The 27,202-nt window shown below is 35.0% G+C and overlaps 1 protein-coding gene across 1 annotated transcript in view; it reads left to right on the forward strand.

Annotated features, from left to right (window-relative positions):
• USH2A (usherin) overlaps nt 1-27,202 on the forward strand; it is a 785,943-nt gene that overhangs the window by 372,825 nt on the left and 385,916 nt on the right. Inside the window, exons 30-31 of the mRNA XM_007988447.3 lie at nt 3,335-3,448; nt 5,732-5,893. Of these exons, the coding sequence (XP_007986638.3) occupies nt 3,335-3,448; nt 5,732-5,893 (276 nt within the window). The remainder of the gene's footprint in view (nt 1-3,334; nt 3,449-5,731; nt 5,894-27,202) is intronic.

A 27,202-nucleotide genomic window follows, 5' to 3' on the forward strand; every position in this document is an offset into this window, starting at 1 on the left:
CCTGGCTTGAAATGGGAAATGTGAGCACTTTGATAAATGGCTTGAAAGATGATCTAGTTTCCAGCATCTTTCTTTAAGAATCTCAGGGTTTTTCTGTGAAATACAATACAGTTTGGTAAAGATCTCTACCAAATCAAAACTGAAGAAAACAAGTTTGCTGAAACGAGTATTGCTTGTTTTTTAAGGTCTTTGAAATAAGGAGTGACTGAAATTAATAAAGGACTCATATATAATAATACACATATTATACACAAAGCAACTCTTCTAGTGAAGGCAAGAAACATTAAATAAATCACTAAAGATCACTTAGTGAGTGTGAACTCCGGATCTGGTTTGATACAGTCCCTCTGAAAGTCTATAGAATACCCTTCCTGATAAGTTGGTATAACAATTAAAATTTCAACATTGCACTTTAGTCATGATTTGGAAAGAAATGTCTTAGTATAAGGAATTTTATAAAGGCAGGCTGCAAAATTGCACAATAATGGAGCTGCTTTTATGTTTCTCAATGATAATACTTCCTGAATGTACAACACATCTTCATGCTAATGATTTCAGATAACCAACCTGTTTATTAGCATTGTTTCTTTTTAAGCATGGTGTTCCTATGCCTCAGCTGAAGCATGCTCATCTATGAGGGGTGCTGCTTTTCACATATGCCCCATAGGTTAAGTGATGATAAAGGGAAACTAGCCTCATATTCCAACATACTTTTCTTATTCACATTAGGATTAAAAGTCTTATTCTCTGGGGGCTGATTCATTTCTTGTTAGTGTGGCATTATACTAATTCAGACATGGAAGTCATCTTATTTAGAATCTTACAGTAGTTTCCAACTTGGCAATAGGAAAGACATGGCAAATGCCAAAGATTTGCTAAAGATAGAATGGCTAAAACACATTTTATGATAATACTTTAGTTTTGAGCCTGGAATTTGGGGATCATGGTGGAAGCCTTAAAAAATGGGAAAATGAGGCTTACATAATTATTTAGAATGTTGATTCTTGATTGGGGCATGTTGGGTATGAGATACCAGTAGGACATCCAGGTGTGGACACATGGCCTGCAGATAGAAACCCAGAACCAGGGCTTGGGAGAGATGTGAAGTCTGTAGCTACAAATGTGATCATTGAGAGATAAGGCTTAATAAGCTAGCAAAGGCGAGTGTTTAGAAAAAGAAAGAAGCTTGACAGCAACCCAACTTTGGGAAACAAAAGCTATTTAAGAGACTGTGAGAGGAACATGCGTCAGTAAAGGAAGCAAAGGGGTTCTCAGTAGTTTAGGAGAGCAATTTAAAAATTCAGTGTCACAGAAGGAAGTTGAGGGATGACAACGCCCCATAAGTGTAGGAGGATAAGGACTGAGGATGGGCTATTTGATTTGGTATTTAAGGGATCACTGGTGATCTTTAAAAGATACAAATCATCTAGCAGCATGTAGAGACAGAAATTGAGTCGCAATGGTAGCCTAATTTGGAATGGCATATCTCTTCTCTAGAGCTCTTGACTGGCAATACTCCATGTTAAATATTCTAAAGTCCTGCACTTGTTCATTCTTAATACTAACCCTTTCAGATAAGTACTATATTATCCCCATCTCACAGATGAGGCCTGCAACGCCTTGCCCTTCAAGATCAAGATTATTATTATCTGTTTACAGACAAGGAAACTAAGGCACAGAAGCCTGAACAACTTGCCCACGTTCATATGGCTAGTCGGCAGCAGACTTGGCATTTGAAGCCAGCAATCTGGCCCGAGCATCCGTGCCCTTTTCCACACTACTCCATTATAAGGATGTGCATGTGATAATGTTAGCTTGCTTTTAAACCATTTAGTGGAATGAGAAATAACTTCTTAAAAGAAAGTAAACTCAGAATGTGGGTCATGATCTGGGAGATTTAAGAGGAAGTGACAATTGCAGGGTCAGGAATGAGAGGAAGCAGGAGGTTCTGACACGAGAGACTTTTGAAATTAGAGTTGAATTTGGCATAAGATGGTCACACATGTGTGTGTATTAGTTCATTGGCTTGCTGTGTTCTTTGGCCATGAGCTAAGATGATGGTGCCAAGTGGATGAATATTTTCATGTAGAAACATGGCAGACCGGATTCAGTAGCCCATGGAGATGCCTGGGCTGTTGCTGGAATGAAGTCTTAGAGACAGCCTTAGGGACTAAGGGCAAGTGGGAGGTGTCAAAGCAAACAACTGGTCTTTGCTCCATCCTGGCTTGTTGATCTTTTAATTTTTAAAATTTTCTACTGGAGAGGGAAATTATGGAAACATGTATATTAAAATTTGTGTTTGAATGATGAAAGCTGTCATCAATATTGGCACCTTAAAGCAATAATGTATTCTCTGAGCGATTGAAGGTTTAATCAATAAAGAGACAGTACCAGTGGGGCCAACTTTTCATAAAAATAGTGATAAACTATGTGGTTAGGATTAAAGATTGCTCTGAAAAACATCTTTGCGGAAAAACAGTGGTGAGCAAATGCACAAGTTATATTTTGGATTTTTTTTTTTTTAATTCACAGGATTAACTAGATAAGGAGTCTCTGCCTTGCTTATGAACACTAGTAAACAAAATGTGTTTTCATTTCTACAGGTACTTTTAATTGCTGAACAAATCTCATATATCTATCAGCAAGCCATGCTAATTCAATACTTCCATGTGTAACACTTCCATTTAAGACAGGTGTCTTAATTAAAAAAACTAATAATTTTGCAAGTAGAAGTACAAAAGCATAATTATCTAATTTGCTAATTGTTCAGCTATGTTAATTTGCATACTTGTTAGCTGCAACATAAACAAATGGTTTGTATATGTGTGGCCTACTGTTAAAATAATGAAGCCACTCTTGGGAGTAGCATTTTTAAAGTGTGTTAATAGGTGCCCTATAAAAAGGACTCCTTAGTTAAATACAGTTGAAAAATGCTAGGTTACAAAACATTAAATAGTTTTGTTTCTGCAGGATGTCTAGGATCCTGGAATGAGATAATATACATCTAAGCTATTGGAAACACTGTGCTCTGCCTCACAAACTACGTGTGGAACCCCCTCCCCATTTTAATGGGAGAAACATCAGATGCTGTTTGAGAGCTGTTTTAACAATAAGTTGGTCTCACAATTTTTTCTCATGAGTCATTCCATTCAACAAACAGTAGAAAGGGAGGAAAATGACTGAAAGAGAAATATGTTTTTGATTTCCGTCTCTGGTCTCTTTGTCTTTGTCTGTCTGTCTCTCTTACAGACACACACACTCAAATATACACACAGTGCTCTTTATTGATGCTTATGATAAGCATGCAACCCTCTTTTGTCCCTTTTTATTACAGGCATATTGACAGGCTTGCTACCCTTCAAAAACTATGCAGTAACCCTAACTGCTTGCACTTTGGCTGGCTGTACTGAGAGCTCACATGCATTGAACATCTCTACTCCACAAGAAGGTAAAGTAATTTCAAAGGTCTTGACTTCCACATTTCAGTCATGAATAATAAAATAGGAGAAGAGCTAAATGCTGCAAGGCCATTTGCTGGAAAACCCCAACCTAATTTGATGACAAAGTGCATTGCCAGGCCATAATTGCTCCATTTTTTGGGGGGGTGCGAAAATGAATCAAACTCCATACCCTTTAATGACATGCATCTTTAATAGCTGTAATGCAGATTAATGGGCTTTTTAATTGCTGTTACATTGTTCATGCAAGAGCCTTGTCATTAATATGAAGCATCTGAAAGATTAATGAAAGCTTCCTCATTTTACTATGGCTCAGAAGTAAATCTAGAGACAGTCTGACTAAAAAGAATTGATTGTATGGCACAGTATGAAATTGAGAATCAAACGGTTGATTTCCATGGTCTTTTTTAACTGCTAAACAGTAGCACAGGCAACAATTATTTCAGTATGATGAAACCTCCAAATGCCAACTGAGGCATTATTAATCACTGCTTAGTTCCTTCCGACTTAAGTCTCACTTCTGTTGTACTTGGAACTTACAAACTGTTGGCATAAATTAAGGTTTCAGAAAGCATATGTTAAGAAGACAGTGAGAAAGAGAAAATATTTTAGCACGCCAAAGCAAAAGCTTTGCTTAAGCATCAGAAAGCATCACTTCAAGAAATAACAGCTCTCAAAACATTTGAAGCATTGTTACTTCACATTTCTCTCTTCCGGATGAGAGGAATTGCACATTTCTTATACTGTCTAGTTGAAAAGTTCTTTAGGAGATTTAAAAGCTTGATCTTTAGGGAAAAGAGTCAGCCAGTCTTTCTCTCTCTCTCTCTTTCCCAGTATCTATATATCCCCGCTTCCTCTTTTCTAAGCACCACTTGCACTGAAGATATGTAACAGAAAGGAAGACATGGGCCCATAGGATGAAACCAGGACAGGATAAAGGATTTTGTAAAATCCTTCTTGTGACCCTTTCTATGCTGTATTTTTTTACTTAAACCAATCAGACTCCACTCACCTGAACTATGCTGTCAGTGACCCAGCCTCAGCATTTTCTCCATCTGGTCTACTGATAATAGCACTGTTTTTGATGTGTCAATGCATCTGCTGAGGACATGATTATCATCCCCTACTACAAGGACTTTGACCAGCCTCAGTATGGGACAAATGGCCCTACTTTGCATTATTTTCTCTGTATCCACTAAATCCTTTTTCCAGGGTTTACCTGGTACCCTTCATACCAATTTCAAGCTATGCCCCGGAGAGATCCCTGCGCTTGCTTAGTTTACATTTCCTTTTTACTTTTTTACTTTATTTATTTATTTTTTATGGGAAGAATGGCTGGTCTGAATACACTCCTTTTTTTGGTGGGAATTTTTTATTTTTATTTTTTACACTTTAAGTTCTAGAGTACATGTGCACAACATGCAGGTTTGTTACATATGTATACATGTGCCATGTTGGTGTGCTGCACCCATTAACTCGTCATTTACATTAGGTCTATCTCCTAATGCTATCCCTTCCCCTTCCCCACAATAGGACCTGGTGTGTGATGTTCCCCTTCCAGCGTCCAAGTGATCTCATTGTTCAATTCCCACCTATGAGTGAGAACATGCGGTGTTTGGTTTTCTGTTCTTGCGATAGTTTGCTCAGAATGATGGTACTTCTAAATATACACAAAGTAATTCTGAATTTACTAAATAATAGAGGATTTTAGGAAAATTTTTAAAAACTTTTAGTTCTTAGGACCTTCAAATCATTGACAACTATATGAAATAAACAGCTCTTTTTTAAAAAAATGAAAAGTATGCACAAAAGTTTTCATATATAATTGACTAAATTGATTACGCATGTTCTGGCTATTCTTATCATTACATACAGGTTTTTAAAAGTATCTATTATGAGCCACATTCACCAACATTACTGATCTTAGGTCACAAGCTCCTTGAGGCTAGGGTACTCTATCTGCTTAATTTGCTTTAATAAGTACAGTCCCACATAGAGATTACGGGTTAATAGTACTTTTGCTGGAGTAACACAGCATCAGTGAAGTGAACTAGTGTAAGTACTCCTCATCCACCATTGATACAAATTCTCATAAATATGGGACAGTTATTTAACACTGTTCCTAAAGCAATGACTGACAAGCTGCCCACAAATCGGGAATATTTCCATGCATGGGATTTCAGATCTATTCCATGATGTATTGGTTTGGGTCTGAAAAGTTTGAATTAGAAAAGAAAACTAAAATTAGACTCTATAAATCTTTTCTTCTACAGCCCCACAAGAGGTTCAGCCACCAGCAGCCAAATCCTTTCCCAAGTCTTTGCTGCTCTCCTGGAACCCACCCAAAAAGGCAAATGGTATTATAACTCAGTACTCTTTATACATGGATGGGAGACTGATCTACTCAGGCAGTGAGGAGAACTACACAGTCACGGGTAAGGCCTCTAGAGTTATCAGTGAATTGTAATAGTCTATGTTCAAATCTAAACACACTTACAGTTGGCTCTCGATATCCAGGGGTTCCATATCTGCAAATTTAACCAAGAATGCTTAGAAAATATGTGAAAAAAATAACAACACAACAATTAAAAATAATATAAATTCTAAAAACATAGTATAACAACTATTTACACAGCATTTACATTGTATTAGATATTCTAAGGAATCTAGAGATGATTTAACTTGTACAGGAGGATATGGATAGCCTGTATGCAAATACTACACCCCTTTGTAACAGGACCTTGAGCATCTATGAATTTTGGTATAAGTAGAGGGTCCTGGAACCAATCTCTCATTGATACTCAGGAGTGACTGCACACACACATGCACACACACACATCAGATAGAGTCTATAGTTATCTGAAAATGTGTTTTTGAAATTGAGCTGCTTATTTTTATCTCCTGTTAGTCACTCCAATTGTATGATCTTGAAGCTCGTATTAGATTTATAGTGAAATTGTAGCTAAAAAGAAAATGGAAGGCCGGGCGCGGTGGCTCAAGCCTGTAATCCCAGCACTTTGGGAGGCTGAGACGGGCGGATCACGAGGTCAGGAGATCGAGACCATCCTGGCTAACCCGGTGACACCCCGTCTCTACTAAAAAAATACAAGAAACTAGCCGGGTGAGGTGGCGGGCGCCTGTAGTCCCAGCTACTCGGAGACTGGCGTAAACCCGGGAGGTGGAGCTTGCAGTGAGCTGAGATCCGGCCACTGCACTCCAGCCTGGGTGACAGAGCGAGACTCCGTCTCAAAAAAAAAAAAAAAAAAAAAAAGAAAATGGAAAAGTGCTCATGTTACCTCCTTCCACCCAGGGCTGTTCTACTGCGTGTTCTGTTCTATAGACCCCACCACTCCTTACCTAAATCCTTCTAGCAATTACCTTTGCTCAGGTGCAGAGGAGGCCTGGAAATGCACAAATGTACTAAGCACAAAGAGCTCAGCACATGACTTCTCTGCCTCCAGCAGACCACACAGGATTGAAATTGAGAACCAGTGTTTTCCCCAGTCAGACTCACAGTGTCCACTTGGATCAATGACATCATCAAACAAATTCCTCTCTCACATGAGCTATTAAGGTGGTGCAAAAGTAATTGCGGTTTTTGCCATTACCAACCAAATACTTTAAAATCTTCACTGATGTATAGTAGTCTTAAGACTCAGAAGTGTGACTCAGTGTGGTTTGAATTTTAGATTTGAGAGGAAACATAGTGTATACGCACATATCCTATGATAAAGTGTGATGACACTGAAATGAGGTGAATTGTTGAAAAACTTTCTAAATACAGGAGGCTTGCATTATGTATGCTGCCTGTACTGTGTTTATACTTGTATAATACTTAGAGTGGTTTTATATTTCATATTATTTTATATACTGTATGTGACTCTCATGTGAGACAGTATTAATCAAATGTTGATTGATGAAAAAACCGAGGCCTAGAGATATTAACTTCTTCATAAAGGTCATAACAAGTTAGAGTCAGAGGTAGGATGAATTATTTATGAATTCACTCACTCACATTAATGCCAGGTACTAAGGTTGTAATAGGGAACTGGCCAGACACTGTCCCTCTTTTCCTGGTGCTCACGGTTTCATGGGGACACATGTAGATGCTGGAGCAAGGCGTGTGAACAGGGCTGTGTATTCATCCAGTTGCATTCTCAGGTTTACATTTTTTTGCCACTCCCCCCAATCTGAGAACCTTAAAAGGACAAGAACAATTATTTTTATATTTTATTACTCATAATTGGATAGAGTTCCATAATATTTATTCTACAACATAGATATTATTTTGCACCACAATTTTACAAGTGAAGAAAATGAGGCAAAGAAAGATTAAGTAACCCAAGGTCACACAGCTTGAGTCAGAGGCTTTGATACTAACCCAAGCATTCTGGCTGTGTTGAAGAGTGTGGTCTTAAAAACAAGTGTTTTAACTTGTCTTAGTCTCTGAATTTGTAAAATGGTGTAATCACATTTTTCAGTATTTTAAAGAGAATTAGAACTATATATAAACTATATAACATGTCATTAGCAATTAGTAAAGAGAAGTTATAATTGTTATCTCCTGTACAACACAGAGTTCATTGTAAAAACTGAATAGGTTAATCTTACTCCAACAGTATCTTATGGGATGATTTTAGCTAAAAATTATAAACCACAGAAGTTATTTCAGAAAAGATTAAATCACACCATGAAAGGAACTTTACACATATATTAATAATTAACATAAAAACATTTCTGTAGGACCAAGAGGTAACATTGCATATAATGGGATATCATAAGTTTTAGAACCAGAATAGACATGTCCTCTGAGAATCCTTTGACTCCCCACGTGTGACACAGGTATGCCCCTGTATGCTTACCGATTACCTTTATGTTACACCACTGCTTTTTGTTTGTGTCATCTTGAATGACTGTTTGTTTGCTCATTGATTTGCCCTGCTGAACCATAATGATCATTAAGGACAACTGTATTTGTTTTTTTCATTACTGCATGTCTTGGACCTATCACAGAGTGGGAATGGAATAAAACATGTTAAAGGAGTGAAAGAATGAAGTCAGATGGTTCCTGGAAATAAAAAAGGAACTTAGCAAAGGGGAACTGATGGAGGGTAGGATTAGGGTAGGAATAAGGCAATAGGGAAGAGAGAAAAATGGAAAAGACACAGCCAGCAGAAGAGAAACTAAGATCCCTTCTATGTGCAGATACGAACGCTGAATCAGTCCACAGGGAAGTGGTGCAGCTGATGGCAGGTCTCAAACTGTGGGCCTCGACTCTTTCCAAAATGTACAGAATTCTATATGAGGTTACACTGGGCAAAACCAGAAAAAGAGCAGTGTAGGGAGAGAGACAAGAATTCACATCAATTTCTACTACCACCTGTAAAATGATACTGAATTCTGTATTTTGGTGGTTTGAATTATGAAGAACATGATGGGAGTATAGGCTCTGATGAAAGATTGTGGTAAATGGCACCGTAGTGTATTATTACAATACAAACCCCAAATATAAAGAAAGTGAAGTATTTTTAAAGTGCCTACATCCATGTTTTCTTGCTACAGTGGTAGTAGAATGATTCTTCAATGGTTTTCAATCTTTATGTAATATTTTAAAGAATGTATCTCCAATATTACCCATAGCATATTTTTTCTGCTGTAGCTTTCTTGGCATTTCACAAACAACTATGTTCCTTGCTGCTTTCATCCCCAAATAGCTTAAGATATGAAGCATGTTGGGACTGCAATGCTGGTCAAGGAGGGGAAATACACTGAGAAGGTTAAGATGGGGTTCAAAGACGTACATGATTATTCTAACTTTATAGCTAGAAAAACCAAGACCTAGACAGGTTAAGAAATTCTAGTCAGTAATCAGAGGAACTAATTCAAATGCAGATCTGTCTGGCCCCAAATCCTCATTTTTAATTTATATACATTCTGCTTGTTGCTCATATTTTATTTTTCCTTGCCATAACTCTAAAAGAAAGACCTCAGAACACCTGTATTAGTCTGCTAGGGCTGCCATGTCAAAATAACACAAACTGGGTGACTTTAATGGAAACGTATTTCTCTCAGTCTGGAGGCTGAAAGTCTGAGACCAAGATGTCGGCAAGCTTGATTTCTCCTGGGTCTCCCTCCGTGGCTTGCAGATAGTAGCCTCCTCACTGTGTGCGCACATGGCCTTTCTTTGAGGTGACTTCATCCTTGGTATTTTTTCCTCTTCCTCTGAGGATGCCAGTCCTATTGGATGAGGCTCCCACTCTTATAACCACAGATTTTATATCTATGATGTGGACTAAGTGCAGGTTATTTATATTTTTAAATTTTACCTATCTATAGAGACTCTCAGAGAAGACTAAATAGGAGAGGGACTCTATCTGAAGTCAGCAAGGGAGAAGGCTGTGGGGAAACTAATCTAGCCATTGGGGTGGGCTTTAGCTTTTATGAGCACTTTAAGTCTACACCATGACGTGTATCTATCTACAATCCTATTGGTACTTACCGCTTGTCTTTGTGTCACGATATTTGTGACCTAATCTTTTCCACACAGAGCGGTTTGTGGGTAGAACTTCTATTCATGAAGTCTGGTGCTTTCAGTAATAGGGTCAGTTTAGGGCTACTAGAGTGGATCTGTACAGAGCTGAAATGTCTCTTCATAGAGAAACTGAGAAATGGAAGACAGAATCTACTAGATTGGGAAAATAATTGATAATATCTTTAATTATAAAAGTGATATATTCTTACTGAAGATAATCTAAAACATGCAGTCTTGTAAAACCTGAGAATCCTGTCATATAGAAACTCTTAATATTTGATGGAATTCCTTCTACTACTTTATTCATGTTAACAAAATTGAGCTATAACCTACGTATGATATTGAATATTTACATATTCCCTTATTATGTTATGACTATATCCTATCGTTAAACATTTTTCTAAAAATATTTTTAAATGTTTTGAATAACATTATATTCCATCTCATATAACATACAATGGATATTTATTAATGCACTTAATCATTTGAGCAATAGTATCTAATCTATCTCTATTTTAAATATCTTGAGATAGATATTCTTATACATAAATCTCTATTCGCTAGGTTCCTAGAAGAATAGCTAAGTCAAAGGTAATGAACATTTACAGAATATTTGATATAGTTTGTCACATTATTTCCAGGGAAGTTATCAGCAGTGAATTATGTATTCTTAAATATTTGATTATTTTACAAAAAAAAAGTTATTTTATTTTTATTTGCATTTTAAAGTACTAGTTATAGTGAATACTTTTCTGAATAATTATTAACCTTTTATATTTTCCTTTCATTCATCTAATCACATTCTTGATGAGCAAAAATTTACTTGGAGTAAGGAATAATTTTGAGATTTCTCCACGAGCTACCCTGTTTTTTTCTGGTTACAATCACCTGCACTGTTTAAAATGTTTTACCTTCTACAATATCAGAAACTTCCCTAATAACTTGGTTTAATATCGCCTCCTAAATATTCAAAGTGTCAACAATTTTTTTCTCACTCCTACTCCATTTACTTGTAGTTTCCTTTTAAGTTTCCACATAGAATCGACATTATTCCTTTATGCTTTGCCAATGGATCTTGCTGCCATGGTGGGCACAAGCAAAGTAAATGCATTTCAATTCAGAAGGCAGTTAGCATCCAGGTGGCTTGGATTTTTTTTTTTTCTTCTTTCTCTTAAATATGAAGCATTGAAAGTCAAAGGCATTGCTGCACCTTGAGTTAGTATAAAATATATTTTAAAATGCATACAGTTCAAATTTTTTACCTTGCATAGGCCATAAGCTAGTAGTATGGTGGGTCAGTTCTGACACTGAAAAATGAATCCAGTTAGAGAACCTCCCGAAGGCTGTTGATGTTTGCTATAATAAATAGCACACACTTTAAGTCAAACTTTTTCATTCTGTATTCAAAGGTAATGGATTTTTCGTAACCATAGTAACCTTGGTGTATTTCTGGATAAATACATGAGGTATATACATTCTAGTTTTATTTTTGAATATAAACTACCACATTATGTATTACTAATAATATGAAAAATAGGATGTAGGTTAGTATAATGACAGCTTAAACTAGTATGCATTTTTCTTCTGCAAAAAATAAATATTTATCAAAAGTATAGGTTCAATTAATTTTTCTCCCAGTTTTGTGGTATTCTGGTGGTGCCATTTATCTTTTTTTTGCAAGATCTCCATTAATCTCTTATTTCTGTCCCATAACAGATTTTTAAGAACTTTGAGGTAAAAACAATTGTACTTTAAAGCTTATGATTAAAAACATAATCGAAAGATTGAAGGACCAATATTGATATCACTAGCAGAGCTATTGCGGGCCACTTAAGATGTGTGTATACAGTACATTCCTAAACAAGTAGAAAAGAGAAATCCTTCATGAGACTGTTCAATATACCAGGATTGTTTCAAAGTTCAGGCTGGATAGCATCTGATTGATGATGACTATCCAGACTGTAGCCAACCAGATTATTCTCATTTTAAACGAGCACCCTACCAGAAACTGGCCATTTTTAAGAAGTTTATAAGATATTTCCAAAAAGCCTACAAACTTTTAAGAAACAAAAATAGCAAGATGGTGCTAATCAGGACAAGTCTCCACCAAACACGGCAAGGTTTATGCGAGTTGTGCTGCCTAGTCAGAAAAGACTATCTGAATTGCTTCTGGTTAAGCCAATCTAAGCCTTTGCTGTGGATAATGACTAGAATTCCAAAGGAGGAAAGGTTAATAGGGACATTATAGAAAAATAACAACTATCTCACACCAAGCCATAACACATGTGTATTTTCAAGTGTATCATCTGATAAATCTACATAGTCATCTTATAGTTAAATAAGAGTGACCGATATCTAGAACCATAGATAGCATCTTCCCACTGCTGCTCCACCAGGACCTGGATTTCTGTCACTAAGACTGAGGCAGTAAGATATAGATAATAGCAATGTAATGAGTGTGTGTGTGTGTGTGTGTGTGTGTGTGTAACTGAGAAACCAAAAAATAGAGAGAGGATAGAAAGGCAGATGTGGACGGGGGAAAGAGGGAAGAAAAGTGGATAAATTCTGGTAAAATCATATAGGCAATAATTATTTATGTCTAACTAACTAAAAGTGCTAAAACTTTTTTTGGTCTTATTTGCCAAGGTCAAAGAAAACGATGTATAAATAGCAAAATAGAAATGCTCATCTTAAACCTTCCAAACACTTAAGTCTTACGATGAGAAATTTATTGACGAAGAAGCTGTATTGCTTATGGCACAATAAAAACACATTTAAAGGTTAGGCACTTCTATCCAAGCGTTATAAGGAACCTTATCAGCACTCTACAAATTTGAGCGAAATTATACTCATTCATACCAATGGCTTACAAAAGGTCTTTTCTTAGCAAAATAGAATTCTACTTTAGCCTAGATGTTTTCTTTATTTTGCATATTTAAATATCACATTGCAGTACATTGAAATAACTCCTCTTACACAAAAATACTAGAATGCTATTAACACTCCTGTGTTCTGTTACAAGCTCTAATATTAATAAGGCAGAGCATGTGAGGATTTCCAGGTAAGACGATGGTCTCATCCACGAGTCATTATGCCACTCTATTACAAACAAGGTCATACCATGTTTCCCTTTGATGTCACAGTCATATAGTATTAAACTGTACAAAGTCTGAGAAACTTTCAGGACCGGGAGGAACAAAAGTCAAGCTATGCAATAAGCTGGAGCCTTCAAAGCCAAATTACTAAGCTACTAACTCTGTGACCAGAGACTCCAGAATAGTTGTTCAAGGTTGTTCTATATACCAGATCTTTGGGTTAATGAATAGTAGATGCTATACTCTCAAGAGTCTTATTCATCGAGCAACAAAGGGTCGAATGAAATGAAAAAACTTGTACAGAATGTTTGAATATCAGTTCTGGTTAGCTGTAAACAATACAACCTAAGTGTCATTATTCCATTAAGGTGCTTCTATAATGCACCTGTATGTGAAAAAATAAAATATATTTAAATTTACATTTTAAGACCCGTACTCAAATATTATATCATCTGTTAACCTAATTAAGGAATATTATATTCATAAATAATAGGGAAAGATTCTATGATTTAAGGGATTTTAGAAGAATAGTGGGAATAATATTCAGTTAGAAAAAGCAATGGAGTTAAATGCTGGAAAGATAATGGAATGTGTCCTTCAATTGAAAGTGTTACAAATAGAGATGTCCTGCTATTCTGAGCATTTTGAGAGTTGCTATTATTTTTTATTTACATTTTAAAATGCTTAAATTGAGTTATAAATTAATACAGAAAAGTGGACACATCTTAAGGGTACAGCTTGATGGATATTTACAAATGAAACACATCTATGGAATCTGCACCCAAAGCAAGAAACAGAACATTATCAGCACCCTGTAAAGCTCCTCATTTTGTGGCCTCAAATCTTGACTCAGGTGATTGCTTTCCTGACTGTTGACACCATAAACTGACTTTGCTAATTTTGTACTTAATGTAAATAGAATAAGAAAGTGGAGGGGGGTCTTCAAAAAGCTTATGGAAAATGCATATTATGAAAAATGCATGGATTTCATTTCTTCTGCCAAAATAAACTCATGCTAACATGTTAAAACATGCCTGAACAGGATCTAGTTTGAGGCAGTAAGAAAGATAAGACATTAGTCTGAAATGAGCCCCTACTGGGCAACATGAATTCAGTAAAATTGAAACAAGGGCAAATAGCAAATTTCTGGTGAAGCTTGCTTAGAAGAATAGTGAAATCATTGATGTTCTACAAAAAGGTTATGAGGACAATGCCCCAAAGATATCAACAGTTTACAAGTGGATAACTCATTTTCCTTAAAGGACAAGGAACAAGACAATATTAAAGATGAAGCCTGCAGTGGCAGACCATCCACATCAATTTATAAAGAAAAAATTCATTTTGTCTGTTTCCTAATTGAAGAGACCAAAAATTAACAGAAGAAACAACCAACATCATACACATCTCAGTTGGTTCACTTTGTACAATTCTGACTGAAAAATTAAAGTTGAGGACATTAACCTTAGCAAGCTAACACAGGAACAGAAAACCAAATACCACATGTTCTCACTTACAGGTGGGAGCTAAATGATGAGACTCATGGACACATAGAAGGGAACTACACATACTAGAGGTTTTCAGAGGGTGGAGGGTAGGAAGAAGGAGAGGATCAGGAAAAAAAAAAAAAAAAACAAACTAATGGGTACTAGGCTTAATACCTGGGTGATAAAATAATCTGTACAACAAACTCCCATGGCACAAGGTTACCTTTGTAACAAGCCTGCACTTGTACCCCTAAAAAAAAAGTTGAGTGAACTTTCTACTTAGTGGGTGCCAAAACTGTTGCACCCAGATCAGCCACACACAAGAGTAGAGTTTTCAATGGAAATTTTAAACAGGTAGAATCAATATCCTCAAGCATTTTATCAAATAATTGTAATAGGAGATGAAATATGGCTTTACCAGCACAATCCTGAAAACAAAGAATAATCAAAGCAATGGCTACTAAGAGGTGGAAATGGTTCAGTCAAAGCAAAAGTGTACCAGTCAAGAGCAAAGGTCATGGCAAATTTTGAGGGGGATGCTTGAGGCATTTTGCTTGTTGGTTTTCTGGAGGGCCAAAACACAATAACATCTGCTAATGATGAGAGGGTTTTAAGAATGTTAACCAAAGCTTTAGCATTAAAATGCCCAAGACAGCTTCACTAGAGTCCTTCTTCACCATATGATGCCCCTGATCATTCCTCTCATTGAACGTGAGAAATTGTATGACAGTTTTCATGGAAAATCTTTAGGATCTTACAGTTCTGATTTGGTTGCTTCTGACTTATTTTTGTTTCCTGATCTTAAAAAAATCTTTAAAGAGCACCCATTTTTCTTCAGTTAATAATGTAAAAAAGACTGCATTGACGTGGTTAAATTCCCAGAACCCTCAGTTATTCAGAGATGAACTAAATGGCTGGTATCATCATTTACAAAAGCATCTTGACCTTGATTGAGCTTATGTTGAGAAACAAAGTTTATATTTTTATTTTTTAATTCCATTTTCCATTAAAATTTTGTAGTTTCCTTGTATGTTCTTTTTTTGTCACTGTCTTTTTTTAAATATGTAAGAAGGAGAGTAAATCAGTGCAACATTTTTTTTGTGTTCCTGTACCTACATTCAGAACCCTCTGATCTACAGGCAGTTGCTAAGACAGTGTCAGTTGTTAAATTCTTGTCTTCCAGAAAGCCATTGGAAAATTTGCAAAATGAAACATCTACCTCTTTCTCCAAGTCCAGATCTCGAAAATAATTTTGGAAATGCTTCTTCTGTGCAATTAGAATTTAGCACATGAAGTCACTGACCCGTGTACACTAGCAACAAACAAACCAAATAAACCATTCTGAGTTTCCAACAGTGTAATGTTGTGTGGCCATAAAGTTTATGATGCTATAGAAAAATATTTAATTTGGAAAGATAATAACAACAAATATTTTACAAATATTTGAGTCTAATTCATTAAAATATATATGTATATACATGGACACATATACATAGATGTGTACAATACACATATAGGTATGTCTACATACAGATGTATACCAAAATATTAATAGTGATTATCTCTTAATAATGGGATTCTGGTATTACTTTTTTCTTTTCCTTGAGAGTCTTTCAATCTTTTAAGTTGTCTGCAGTTTGGATATTAGAAATCAGATTTTTTTGGTAATATTTTTCCCGATTTTAATGTATGTGATAAAATTGATAGAAAGGAAAGACATTTCAGGAACCTGACTACACTTAACCATTAATACTTATCTCTAGTTTTTCCTAGTTTTTGCCTTATAATCAGGTTTATCATCTTACTAATTTCTTTCTAGCCAATGCCATAGATGAGAGATACCATACCTCTAGCACTATCTACCACCATCAAAACGTTATGTATATTTGATGATCTACCTCAATTCCCACATCTTCATTTGATTCATAGACTCTTTCATATCATTTTCCTACACATTTGTCATTTGGACACATTCTGTCTTGCAATATTAACTTATTTTAAAAGGAGTAAAATCTTGATTCAAAATAAGAATGTAAGCGCATTAGGTACAGTTATTATGTCATTATTTATTTTCAAAATTTCTGTAATATCTAACATAGGAATAAGGACCCAATTGGCATCCAACAAACTCACTGAATTGAGTTGAAACGAATTAAGTTGAAAAAATACTGAGAATCAGTAAATTATTATTTTAGAGAAATTAACAATAAGTATCAATGCGTAATTTGGATGTAATTAATATGCTAAATTTGGTAAACAGTTTTATCGAGGTAGGCTATTCCTATAGCTCAGGACTTTTCATTTAATCATCCAATATGTAGCAAATGTATAAATATTTGTTGTTGTTCAATTATGTATTTTAGTTTGCTAAGACTATTGTAACAAAGTAATACAAACTAGATGGCTTAAACAACAGAAATTGACTATCTCACAGTTCTAGAGACAAGGAGTCCCAGATCAAGATGTTGGCAAGATTGGTTTCTTCTGAGGGCTGTGAGGAAGAATGTATTTCATTCCTCTCTTCTCGTTTTGGTTGTTTGCTGGTGACATTTGGCATTTCTTGGTTGTGTATTTATTACCCCAATCTCTGCCTTCATCTTCACATAATGTTTTCCCTGTGTGCTTATCTGTGTACAAATTTCTCCTTTTTATAAGGACACGAGTCATAGTTGGATTTGGACCCACCTTGTTGACCTCATCTGAAATAATTGCAACTGAAGTTCTAGGGGCTAGGACTTCAACATACGAATTTTGGGGAGAACACAGTTCAACCTCTAACTCTAGTGCTGTGCATTTGATGCTGTGATTAATAACATTCTAAAACGTTCCTCAAATTCCTAAAACATATTAGAGAACTTAAGGTATCTGTTCAAAATCAGTTTTAAGATGGATATGGCCCATGACAGCAATAAAAATTATTTAGAAAAGGTGATAATCAATTCCATCTGGAATGCTCTCAGCGTTATTTTTTGCATCTTCACAATCACATCTCTTACTTTCCTGGTTTGCTTTCTTTGATTCCTTATAGGAGTAGGAATGATTAGTTTCCTAGTGCTGCTTAATACAATACCCAAAATGGCGTGCCTTAACACAATAGAAATTTATTTTCTCAAAGTTTGGGAGGCTAGAAGTTTGAAATGAAGGTATCGGTTGGCCCGTGGTCTCTCTGAAAACTGTAGGGGAGAATCCTTCCTTGTCTATCCCACCCTCCAGTGGTTTCTGGCAGTGAGTAGTATTCCTTGGCTTGTAGTTGCATCACCCCAATCTCTGCTTGTATTATTATATAGTGTTTTCCCTTCTCCTAAAGTTATCTCCTCCTCTAAGGACCCGTCATATTCAATTTAGAGCTCACCCTCTTTCAATATGATCTCAACTTACTTTCATGACATCTGCAAAGACCCAATTTTCAAATAAGGTGACATCCACATGTACAGAGAGTTAAGACATGTACATATATTTTCGGAGGACAAAATTCAACCCACTACACCTCCATTGACTTCACAATACTTTGCCACTCGATTGAAACTGTTCTCACCTAGGTTGTCAATGTTCTGGTAGTCTCCAATTCAGGGACAGAGTGGAGGTTGTATAATTCATGATGTTTTGTTGATGACTCCTCCATCACAGAACATTCTTCTCTTGGTGTCTGTGATACCTCACCTTCTCAATTTTCCCTGTTACTGTTCAAGCACTGGTGTGGTCTCTTCCTCTTTTTCTTCCACCCACAAATGCTGGTTTCCCCCAGGATTCCTCTTGCAACATTCCACACAATCTCCCTTTGATAACTCCATAGTACTTGTCTTCAGACATTTTTCCTAAGCCACGAACATTTTTCTCATTGCATATTGGGCACTTCTGCTACAAGTGTTTTTACTTCAACTCCTTAAAACTGAATTTATTTTATCTGCCACATCCTACCAATGTGCTCTTTATTCTGAATTTTTCCTCTTAGGGAAAAGTAACACTATTCATTCTTTTTCCCAAACAAAAACCTGGAATTAATCTTTGATTACTCCTCCTTCATCCTTCACATCCAAACATTTTTGCTGTTCTTGTTTTAAGACAGGGTCTTCCTGTGTCACCTAGGCTGGATGGAGTGCAGTGGCGCGTTCACAGCTCACTGCAGCCTCGACCTCCTGGGCTCAAGTGATCCTCTTGCTTTCACCTCCCAAGTAGCTGGGGCCACAGGTGCATGCCACTACACCTGCCTAATTTTTTGTAGAGATGAGGTTTCACCAAATTGCCCAGGCTGGTCGTGAACTCCTGAGCTCAAGAGATCTGCACATCCAATCTTAAAATCCAAACTCCTGTTGGCCTGTTACACTTATCACCTGGCTCCTATCTACTTTCTTAGCCGTGTATCATTCTTTTATTCTCACTTATTTCTACAACACTACATTGGTTTTCTCTTTCTGTTGGTTAGTTTTGTGAAATATAACGTGCCTTTTCCTACCTGCAGACTTTTGAACTTTCTGTTTACTCTGATTGGAATTTACTTTCCCCAGTTCTTTACGTGGCTGAATCACTGAATTCCTTGAGTTCTCAGATCTTATAAAACCTTCTCTATATTAGTTAGAATAACCTAGATGTTATAATCATACACACATATACATACAGAGAAATGATAGTTTTTAATAGTGAAAACACAATAAAAGTTTATTTCTTGTTCACTTAGCATTGAGTGCATACAAAGTTTGGTCCACATAGTTTCCTTTTTCTGCACAGTCAGTCAGGAATGCAGGCAGATGCAGATTCTGTCTTATTTAACACATGACTTCCAAGCGAGCTCTGGAGTTATTTACATTGCTACAGCAGACGAGGAAGAGGATTGAGAGATCATCATGGCAGATTGTTACGGGCCAGGCCTGGGAGTGAAAATGTTGCCCCTGCCCACATTCCAATGACTATAACTCAGTTTCATAGCCACATCTAACTGTAAGGGAGAGTCAGTAGTCAGCTTAAAGCAATACCTTGTACTAACTCTAAGTTCTGTAAATCAGAAATTTGGGTGGATTTAATTGAGTTCCTAATTAGGGCTTTACAAGGCCAAAATCAAGAGTTGGGGCAGTTTGGCCTCTCATCTGAAGGCTCTAGGAAAGAATTCACTTCTAGACTAATTCAGGTCCCTGTTTCCATGCTGACTGATAGTCATGGGCTGCTATCAGCTTCTAGAGGCCACCTCAGGTCCTTTCACATGACTCCCTCCATCTCAGTGATGGGGAACCTACAGGATATCCAATCCCTCTCATGCTTCAAATCTCTCTGACTTTTGCCTCCAGCTGGAGAAAACACTCTGCTTTAAATTGCTCATAATTAGTTTGCGCCCACCAGGATTCATTTTCTTTTCTCCATATAAGGTAAGATAATCGTAAGTGTGATATCTCATCAAATTCACAGATTCCACCCACACTCAAAGGGGGGAAATTGTATACAGGTGAGTGTCACTGGGAGTCATTCTTAGAATTCTTCCTACCACAAGGTTCAAAAACAGAATCAGTCAAGCATGGCTCTTACTCACCCTGTGACCTTGCTAAGCCTTGGTTTCCTGGTAGAATGGTAACAACGGTACCTACTTTAGGGATTTAGTATAAAAATTCAATGTGATAATGCGTATAAAAAGATTAGTATAGGTCCTGTAACTCTTCTAGAAATGGTCAATAATCAACAACCTATGCTATTAGTTGCAGAAATAATGAAATTATTGTTATATCATCATAAATATTCTTAACGTAAAACATCCCCTGCATGCAAAAAAAAAAGCATGTCTCTAAATTTCATGTTCAATTTAACTCAGGAAATATTTGTTGAGCAGATACTATGTACATCAGAAGTTAGAAATTATGTATGTAACTAAGATGTTGTCATTCTGCCTCAGATCATTCCCAGTTCAATTGCTTAGAGAGAAATACACAAAGCTAAATAGAATGCTGTCCAATCTGTGGTAAGTTCTGTAACTTGTGTGACAACAAAAGAGAAGGATTCAACCCAGTTTGAAAGATAAAGTGTCACAGAGGAAGTGAATTTTTGCAAGCTTTAGAGTCGAGTTTCAGAACTGAGGAACAGGCAAACATAAGGACCATGGTTGCATAGTCAGAAGGCACAGAACTATTAATGCGCATTTCACAAAAATTAAAGAGGGAAGAGTTTAATATGACTGTACACCCTGGGTAAGTAGTAATCGATAGTGAGAAGCAAGGTGGGATTCAGATTATCAAAGGTGCTAAGTTATGTTGAGATATTTAAACTCTGTTCTGAGGCAAGAGAGAACCATTGAAGGATTTTCAGTAATACCATGAGACAATCAGTGCTTTAGAAAACACATAGTTGGAACATAGCTTTGCTTCAACATAGTGAAGACTGAGTCTGGGTAGCTGTTTTCTCCATTTAGTAGGTGCAAGGACAAGTGGGTTAGAACACTAAATGCAAGAAGCTAATTGGACTTAACAATACAGATGGCAAAAGGATGAGGAGAGGAGAGAAACGCATTATGTTTATTTGTTAACAGCTCTATTGTATTGTATTTATGTGCATTAGTCAGTGTAAAATAAAATCTGCTTATTTTAAATCCTTTTAAATAGTGTTTAAATATTTCCTGATGACACAATCTGCTAAAGTATTTACCCTTGGTACAGATTTCCATTAACCTTGTTGTAGATACTAAGCCTACAACCATGTATTTATAGGGGGCTCAATTATGGGGTAAAGCCTAGTGACATCATTATAAAAGCACATCTGGATCAGCTTTAGGGTCTTTGTCTTCCTATCCGATTTATGAAATTTGTTAAACTATAGGAGAATACCATTATTAAGAGCCCCTGAATTCTCAGATTATGAGGGTGTCCTTTCTCTCAAAATAAAGGAAAAGAGGGATTAAAATCTCTAAAGCTGTAAATGATATAGAGAAATGCCCAGGACACAGATATCAGGGATATTAGGGGAATCCAGTTGTGTTACATATACAAGAAGAAAAAAAAAAGACAGAAATTAAATTCAAAGTATTATTTCCTCATGTCTTTCGTCAGTATTTTTTTTTATATTGTTTTTTAGACAGTCTATATAAATGCTTTGGTTCCCTAAAGGACAAAATTCCTTTGATAATTTTATAAATTCTTTTCTAAATAATATCTCTGTATTATAGATTAAAAAAATTAATACCTAGGAAAGCTCAGGTCACTTCTTTCAGTCAAGGAAGGACTCATTGATGAAGCTGGAAAGAAAACTTTTTTTCACTCACCCCAATATTTGATAACTATCTTAAATTGAAAATGTCTTTAATGGTGTATTTGATTTCGTCAGTGTATTTTGACTTATATATATCATATATATCACATATCAGTGATATATATGTGATATATCATATATATCACAAATCAGTGATATATATATCATATATATCATATGTATTATGTATCTGTAATAAATCTCTATCTATCTATCTATCTATCTATCTATCTATCTATCACATTTTCTTTATCCATTCTATCAGTGATGGGCATTTAGGTTGATTCCATATCTTTGCTGTTATGAACAGTGCTGTGATGAACATTTCTTTTGATTTTTATTGTCTGTATTAGGACATCATAACAGGGCCCTCTTAATACCATTAACAATGCATCATGCTCCCTGGCAATGGTTTTGTGGCTGAAGTCTAAATAGCTTAAGTGCCCTATCTTATTCATTTGTACATATTTAATATCTGTAATAACTACTATTTTCTGGACACTGAGAGAATTGCTGAAAATACAGTGGTAAACTTCAGTGACCCTATATATCCTGATTTGTACACTGTCTCATCTTCTGTTTCAGTTACCTTGTTTAAATCTTGTGGCTATATGACACTAATAAAAGTAACCAAATTTGTAATAAATAGCATCACAAACATTTCATTGTGCTTGAGAGTGTTTCAAAGGTATTGATTTTTCTGGTCATACACATACATATATAACATGACATAATATAATTAAAAATGTAATTTATATCACTAGACTACTAGTTAAACAAGTTATGGCTAATAACTAATATGTACACAAAATATGTGGACACAATAGAACAAGCCAATCTTTATCAATAGGAGACTATCTTCAAAGTATATTATAAAACACTTGTGCAGAAAACTATATTCTATATTCTGCTAATGTTTACTTGTTTGGTTGTATGTATGTAGACTACATCTGGAAGCATACATATAAATCCAATAATTGCTAAGCTCCTAGGAGGAAACTGGGTAATTGTGACACAAAGGTAGAGAGAATCTTAATTTTTTTGTAAGGTCTTCTGTACATTTTAGTTATTGCACCATGAATATATATTAATGCATTATTCATTCAAAATTAAGTACAATTTAAAAATAAAATTACTACAAAATGGTAAATTTTAAATATTAAAGAAAATATGGAAAAATATAAAGAAAAATTAAAATTGTCCACAATTTGCCTACCAGATACAATCACTAATTATATTTTGTTTTATGCATTTAAAGTCTGATTTTTAAATTATTATTAAGGCACAGATACAAGCATATAATTGGGACCAGACTGTTTTACAACCTTTTACCACTTTGTAATATACTAAGCACATTACCAAATTACTTTCTCAGCATTCTTTATGTAACATTTTGTGTATGTGCATTTTAAGTTCTTTAAAATTAATACCACAAATGTTTGTGCATTATTTAAAATGATACATTCTTCTTCCTATTTTGTAAATGCTTTAATATATATTAAGGATGCTAACCATTTGCATGCACTCTATATGACAGTTATTTTTTTCCACTTTGTCTTTCGTATGTTTTTACTTTGCTTATGGTGGTTTTCAAATTAAGACATTTTTAAAAACTTGTAGTCAATTCAAATTTAGATATATTTTCCATCATAGTATCTTCTTTAAATAGAAAAACTTAGATTTTCTTCACTTCAAGAATAGATAAATATTTCCTGAGGTTTTCTTTGATAATTTACACTTTCAAAAATATTTTCACATGTTCCAGCTTCTGTGAATATTTTTATTTATTTATTGAGATGGGGGTCTCACTCTGTCACCCAGGGTGGAGTGCAATGGCATGATCCTGGCTCACTACAACTCCGCCTCCTGCGTTCAAGCCATTCTCCTACCTTAGTCTCCTGAGTCGATGTGATTACAGGCGTGCACCACCACACCTGGCTAATTTTTGTATTTTTAGTAGAGACAGGGTTTCACCATGTTGGTCTGGCTGGTCTCGAACTCCTGACCTTAAGTATTCAGCTCACCTTGGCCTCCCAAAGTGCTGAGATTACAGGTATGAGCCACTGCACCCAGCCACTTCTGTGAATCTTTAAATTACCCAATGATGTGTATAAGGGTTCAAATTTTATTCCCATTTTGTCAGTGAAGAAATAGAGACTCTGAAAACTTATTTGATATGCCCGAAATCATAAAGCTAGTTAACGTCATACCTAGGACTAGAATTTTGATGCTTATATAATGTTCTGACTCCCAAATCATAAATCTCTACCAGATGTTTAAAGTAAAAGAATGATGGGAAATTTCATTAAATTGTTAATTATATTCAGTGGTTTCAAAATATTAATACAACATTGATATCTTTAGTGCATTATCAATGTATTCTTGAAGACAACATGTCAATTAAATTGTCTCTTATTCAAGTGTTAACTTCAGTTTTTAAAATTTAAAGCTAGTCTGCTGATTTTCAATAAGAACTGTCTAATATTGTGAACTCATAAATTTGAGGAGATGAAAGTAGAAATTATAGGTCTGCACAGTGTAGCATTGATAAAGAGGGGCCATTTCTTCCAAGTCAGTAAAGAAAAGTAATGCAATACAAACTGGAATTTTTGTGATTCTACTGTTGCATGACCTTATATCATCCCTGTTTTAATTAACTATGGACCCAAAATAATAATGTATCCTTCGAATCCACTCACAGGAATGGTAGGTATATTAGTTAGCTAGGGCTGCCATGACAAAATACAGACTTAAACAAGGGCATCCTGTTCGCTTGGATGAAAATTCCATCCCCATGTTTACCATACCTTCCACTCTCATTCAACCCTAGAACAGTAGAAAAAGAGTTCGAGTTTAAAGAATATTCCAATAGAGTTTAGGGAAGTTTGTCTCGTATACCCCAACTTTAAAAGACTATTTTGCAATGACAAATTCTTGTATTGCCCTCTCTACTTTCCCCCTCCCTATTGTATACACAAGCCCAGAAACTTCTAGGAATATACTAGCACATATGCAAATATTTGAATATCTATTTCATGTAGGGAGATTAGAAAGTCATTTTCTGCCACTTGTGTAGCTCCATTATGCAAAAATCAAGAGGATGCAGATCATAAATCCTATTAGGGTGGAACTCTGGATGTCGAAAAGACTATATAGATAATTTTAAAAGATTTCCCCTTGACTGAATCATTGCTCTAAAGTTAAACATGGTTTTTAAAATATAAATCAAATAAATGGTTTCCATAAAGGCATATACCTTTACCGTAAACTGAACTCCAACAAACTTTTGAGTGGACATTTCTCAAATACAGCATCTATTGACAACTTCCTCTGAAAAAAAATTTTATAAAAATTGAAGTTTGGCTTACATGTTTTCATACTATGTGGTTTTAATGAGAGTTATATTCCACTCTATCACCATAAATAAATATATGGCTTTAAAAGATAAGTTGTAAATAAAATTAGCTCATAAATACTAACACTAACCAAACGTTAATCACAGAATTTAAGGAGAATATCAGAGTAATTCAGAAAATAAAAATCTTGTAAAATTATTACTATAAAATCTCTAAGAAAAGTTCATTGTAATTTCAGTGATGCTAAGGTTACAGACCAAATATAAACTTAGAGACAAAGATATTTACTCTAAGACAAATTAAATGTGTATATATTAATTTATTTTCTCTGTTTGTCTGATGGGCAGAGAAGCCCATCAATAATCTGAATTTATATTTTATTAATACTCTCATGATTTACTTTTATATGTGATTTACTGTGTAATATAAAAAACAAAAGAGCTTGAAAAACTGAGGTTGGAGGGCAATAATAAAATATTAATGCTAATATTATCTTGAATTTTGTATCTATACATGTTTAGATATTGTTATCCTATTTGAAATTTGTTACTAATCAGTGAAATTTTAGTATTTACCTAAATTAGTTCTTCTTATAAGTAGCTCAGTCTCCATAATAGGAGATAGACTATAATTTGTACTTTCGCATAAAAATTCTTCTAAAATCATTCACCATTTTATATTGTAATTTACTGAAACAATATAAAGTGACTTAAAATCATTGGTATATTATAAATACCTATGTCAGATTAAACATGTCATCTGTGAAGTTTTGGAATTATAACCCAGAAGAATGTATAATTCAAAACAGATACCTGAAATTATCTTGTACACATCTCGCTATCTGATATCTCATCACATAAAATACATAGTAGATGCACAAAGTAGTTGTCCAGCAAATACTTGTGGAATGAATAAATGAAGGAATGACAAAAATGCTTTTCCTCAATGTGCTAAGTCAATTACGTGTTTCCTTTTATAAAAATTTAACCATCTGTTTTAGATTTAGCGGAAAAAATGTATACTGAAATTTATGTAATTATATAATAAATATTTTAAAGTACTATTCCCAGTATTTATGAGCATTCATTAATGAGAATGGCTTCTACATAAAAAGGTCAGTTAGCCTCTAATTGTAGGTGTAGATGTGATAAATAATATACTCTTCCCATTCTATTTTTCTTTTTAACAAATAAGAAAACTGAGGCCTAAAGCTTCAGTGATTCACTCATTTTACACAAATAACTCTAAACTGGAGCTCAGCTCTTGCTAATTCTTTGTCTTCTCTTTTGTTTTGTTTCTGTTTCATTTTGTTTCCCTAAACCATAATGCCATCCAATAGTATTTAAAGTTTGTCTGCCTGCTTTTGCAACAGTTCTTAGCTTTCCACAATAGCAAGTGCATCAAAGAAGAAAAAGGAAATTGATTATATGGTAATTAATCAATCTCAGATATGGCTAGTACCACCTTTATCAGTGAAACTTACAACAATCTCAGTTTACATCAGTCTTTTATCCCAGAGATTAAAGTTTTAAGGACTGAGTTGGGAATGTGAGGAGTCTTTTGCTTTTCATTTTGTACTCTACTAGTTTTAATTTTTCATTGTGTGCATACATCTAGCACTCCAACCTTTAAAGTACTAGTTTCCTGAAAAAAGGAAAATGCAAATCGTTGTACAAATAAAAGCATGATCCCTTTTATTAATTTTTAGCTAACAAATACATGATGGTATCCTATTCCAGGTACTGTTTTTAAATGACCTACATCTAAATGTAATGTTAAAGCATACTTTTGATGTGCATAAATATAGCCAAGCAGTCCTAGATTCAGATAAATTATCCTCCATCTATTGTATATAATTATTTAGTATTTTCTAATTTTTATAAAATATGATTTGTGTGTAAGTGCATTGTTACTCAAATGAAGTTTTGTTATTTTTCTCTCCTCAAGGTCAATAATAATATCTCACTCTATCTTTTGTGTCTGTTGTTTTTTGATTTTTCTTTTCTTTTTTTTTTTTTGTCTGCTTTGAACAGTTTTTAAGAGGAAAAGAAGAAAA

The sequence above is a fragment of the Chlorocebus sabaeus genome, chromosome 25 (genome assembly GCF_047675955.1).
Source record: "Chlorocebus sabaeus isolate Y175 chromosome 25, mChlSab1.0.hap1, whole genome shotgun sequence".
Classification (NCBI taxonomy): Eukaryota; Metazoa; Chordata; class Mammalia; order Primates; family Cercopithecidae; genus Chlorocebus; species Chlorocebus sabaeus.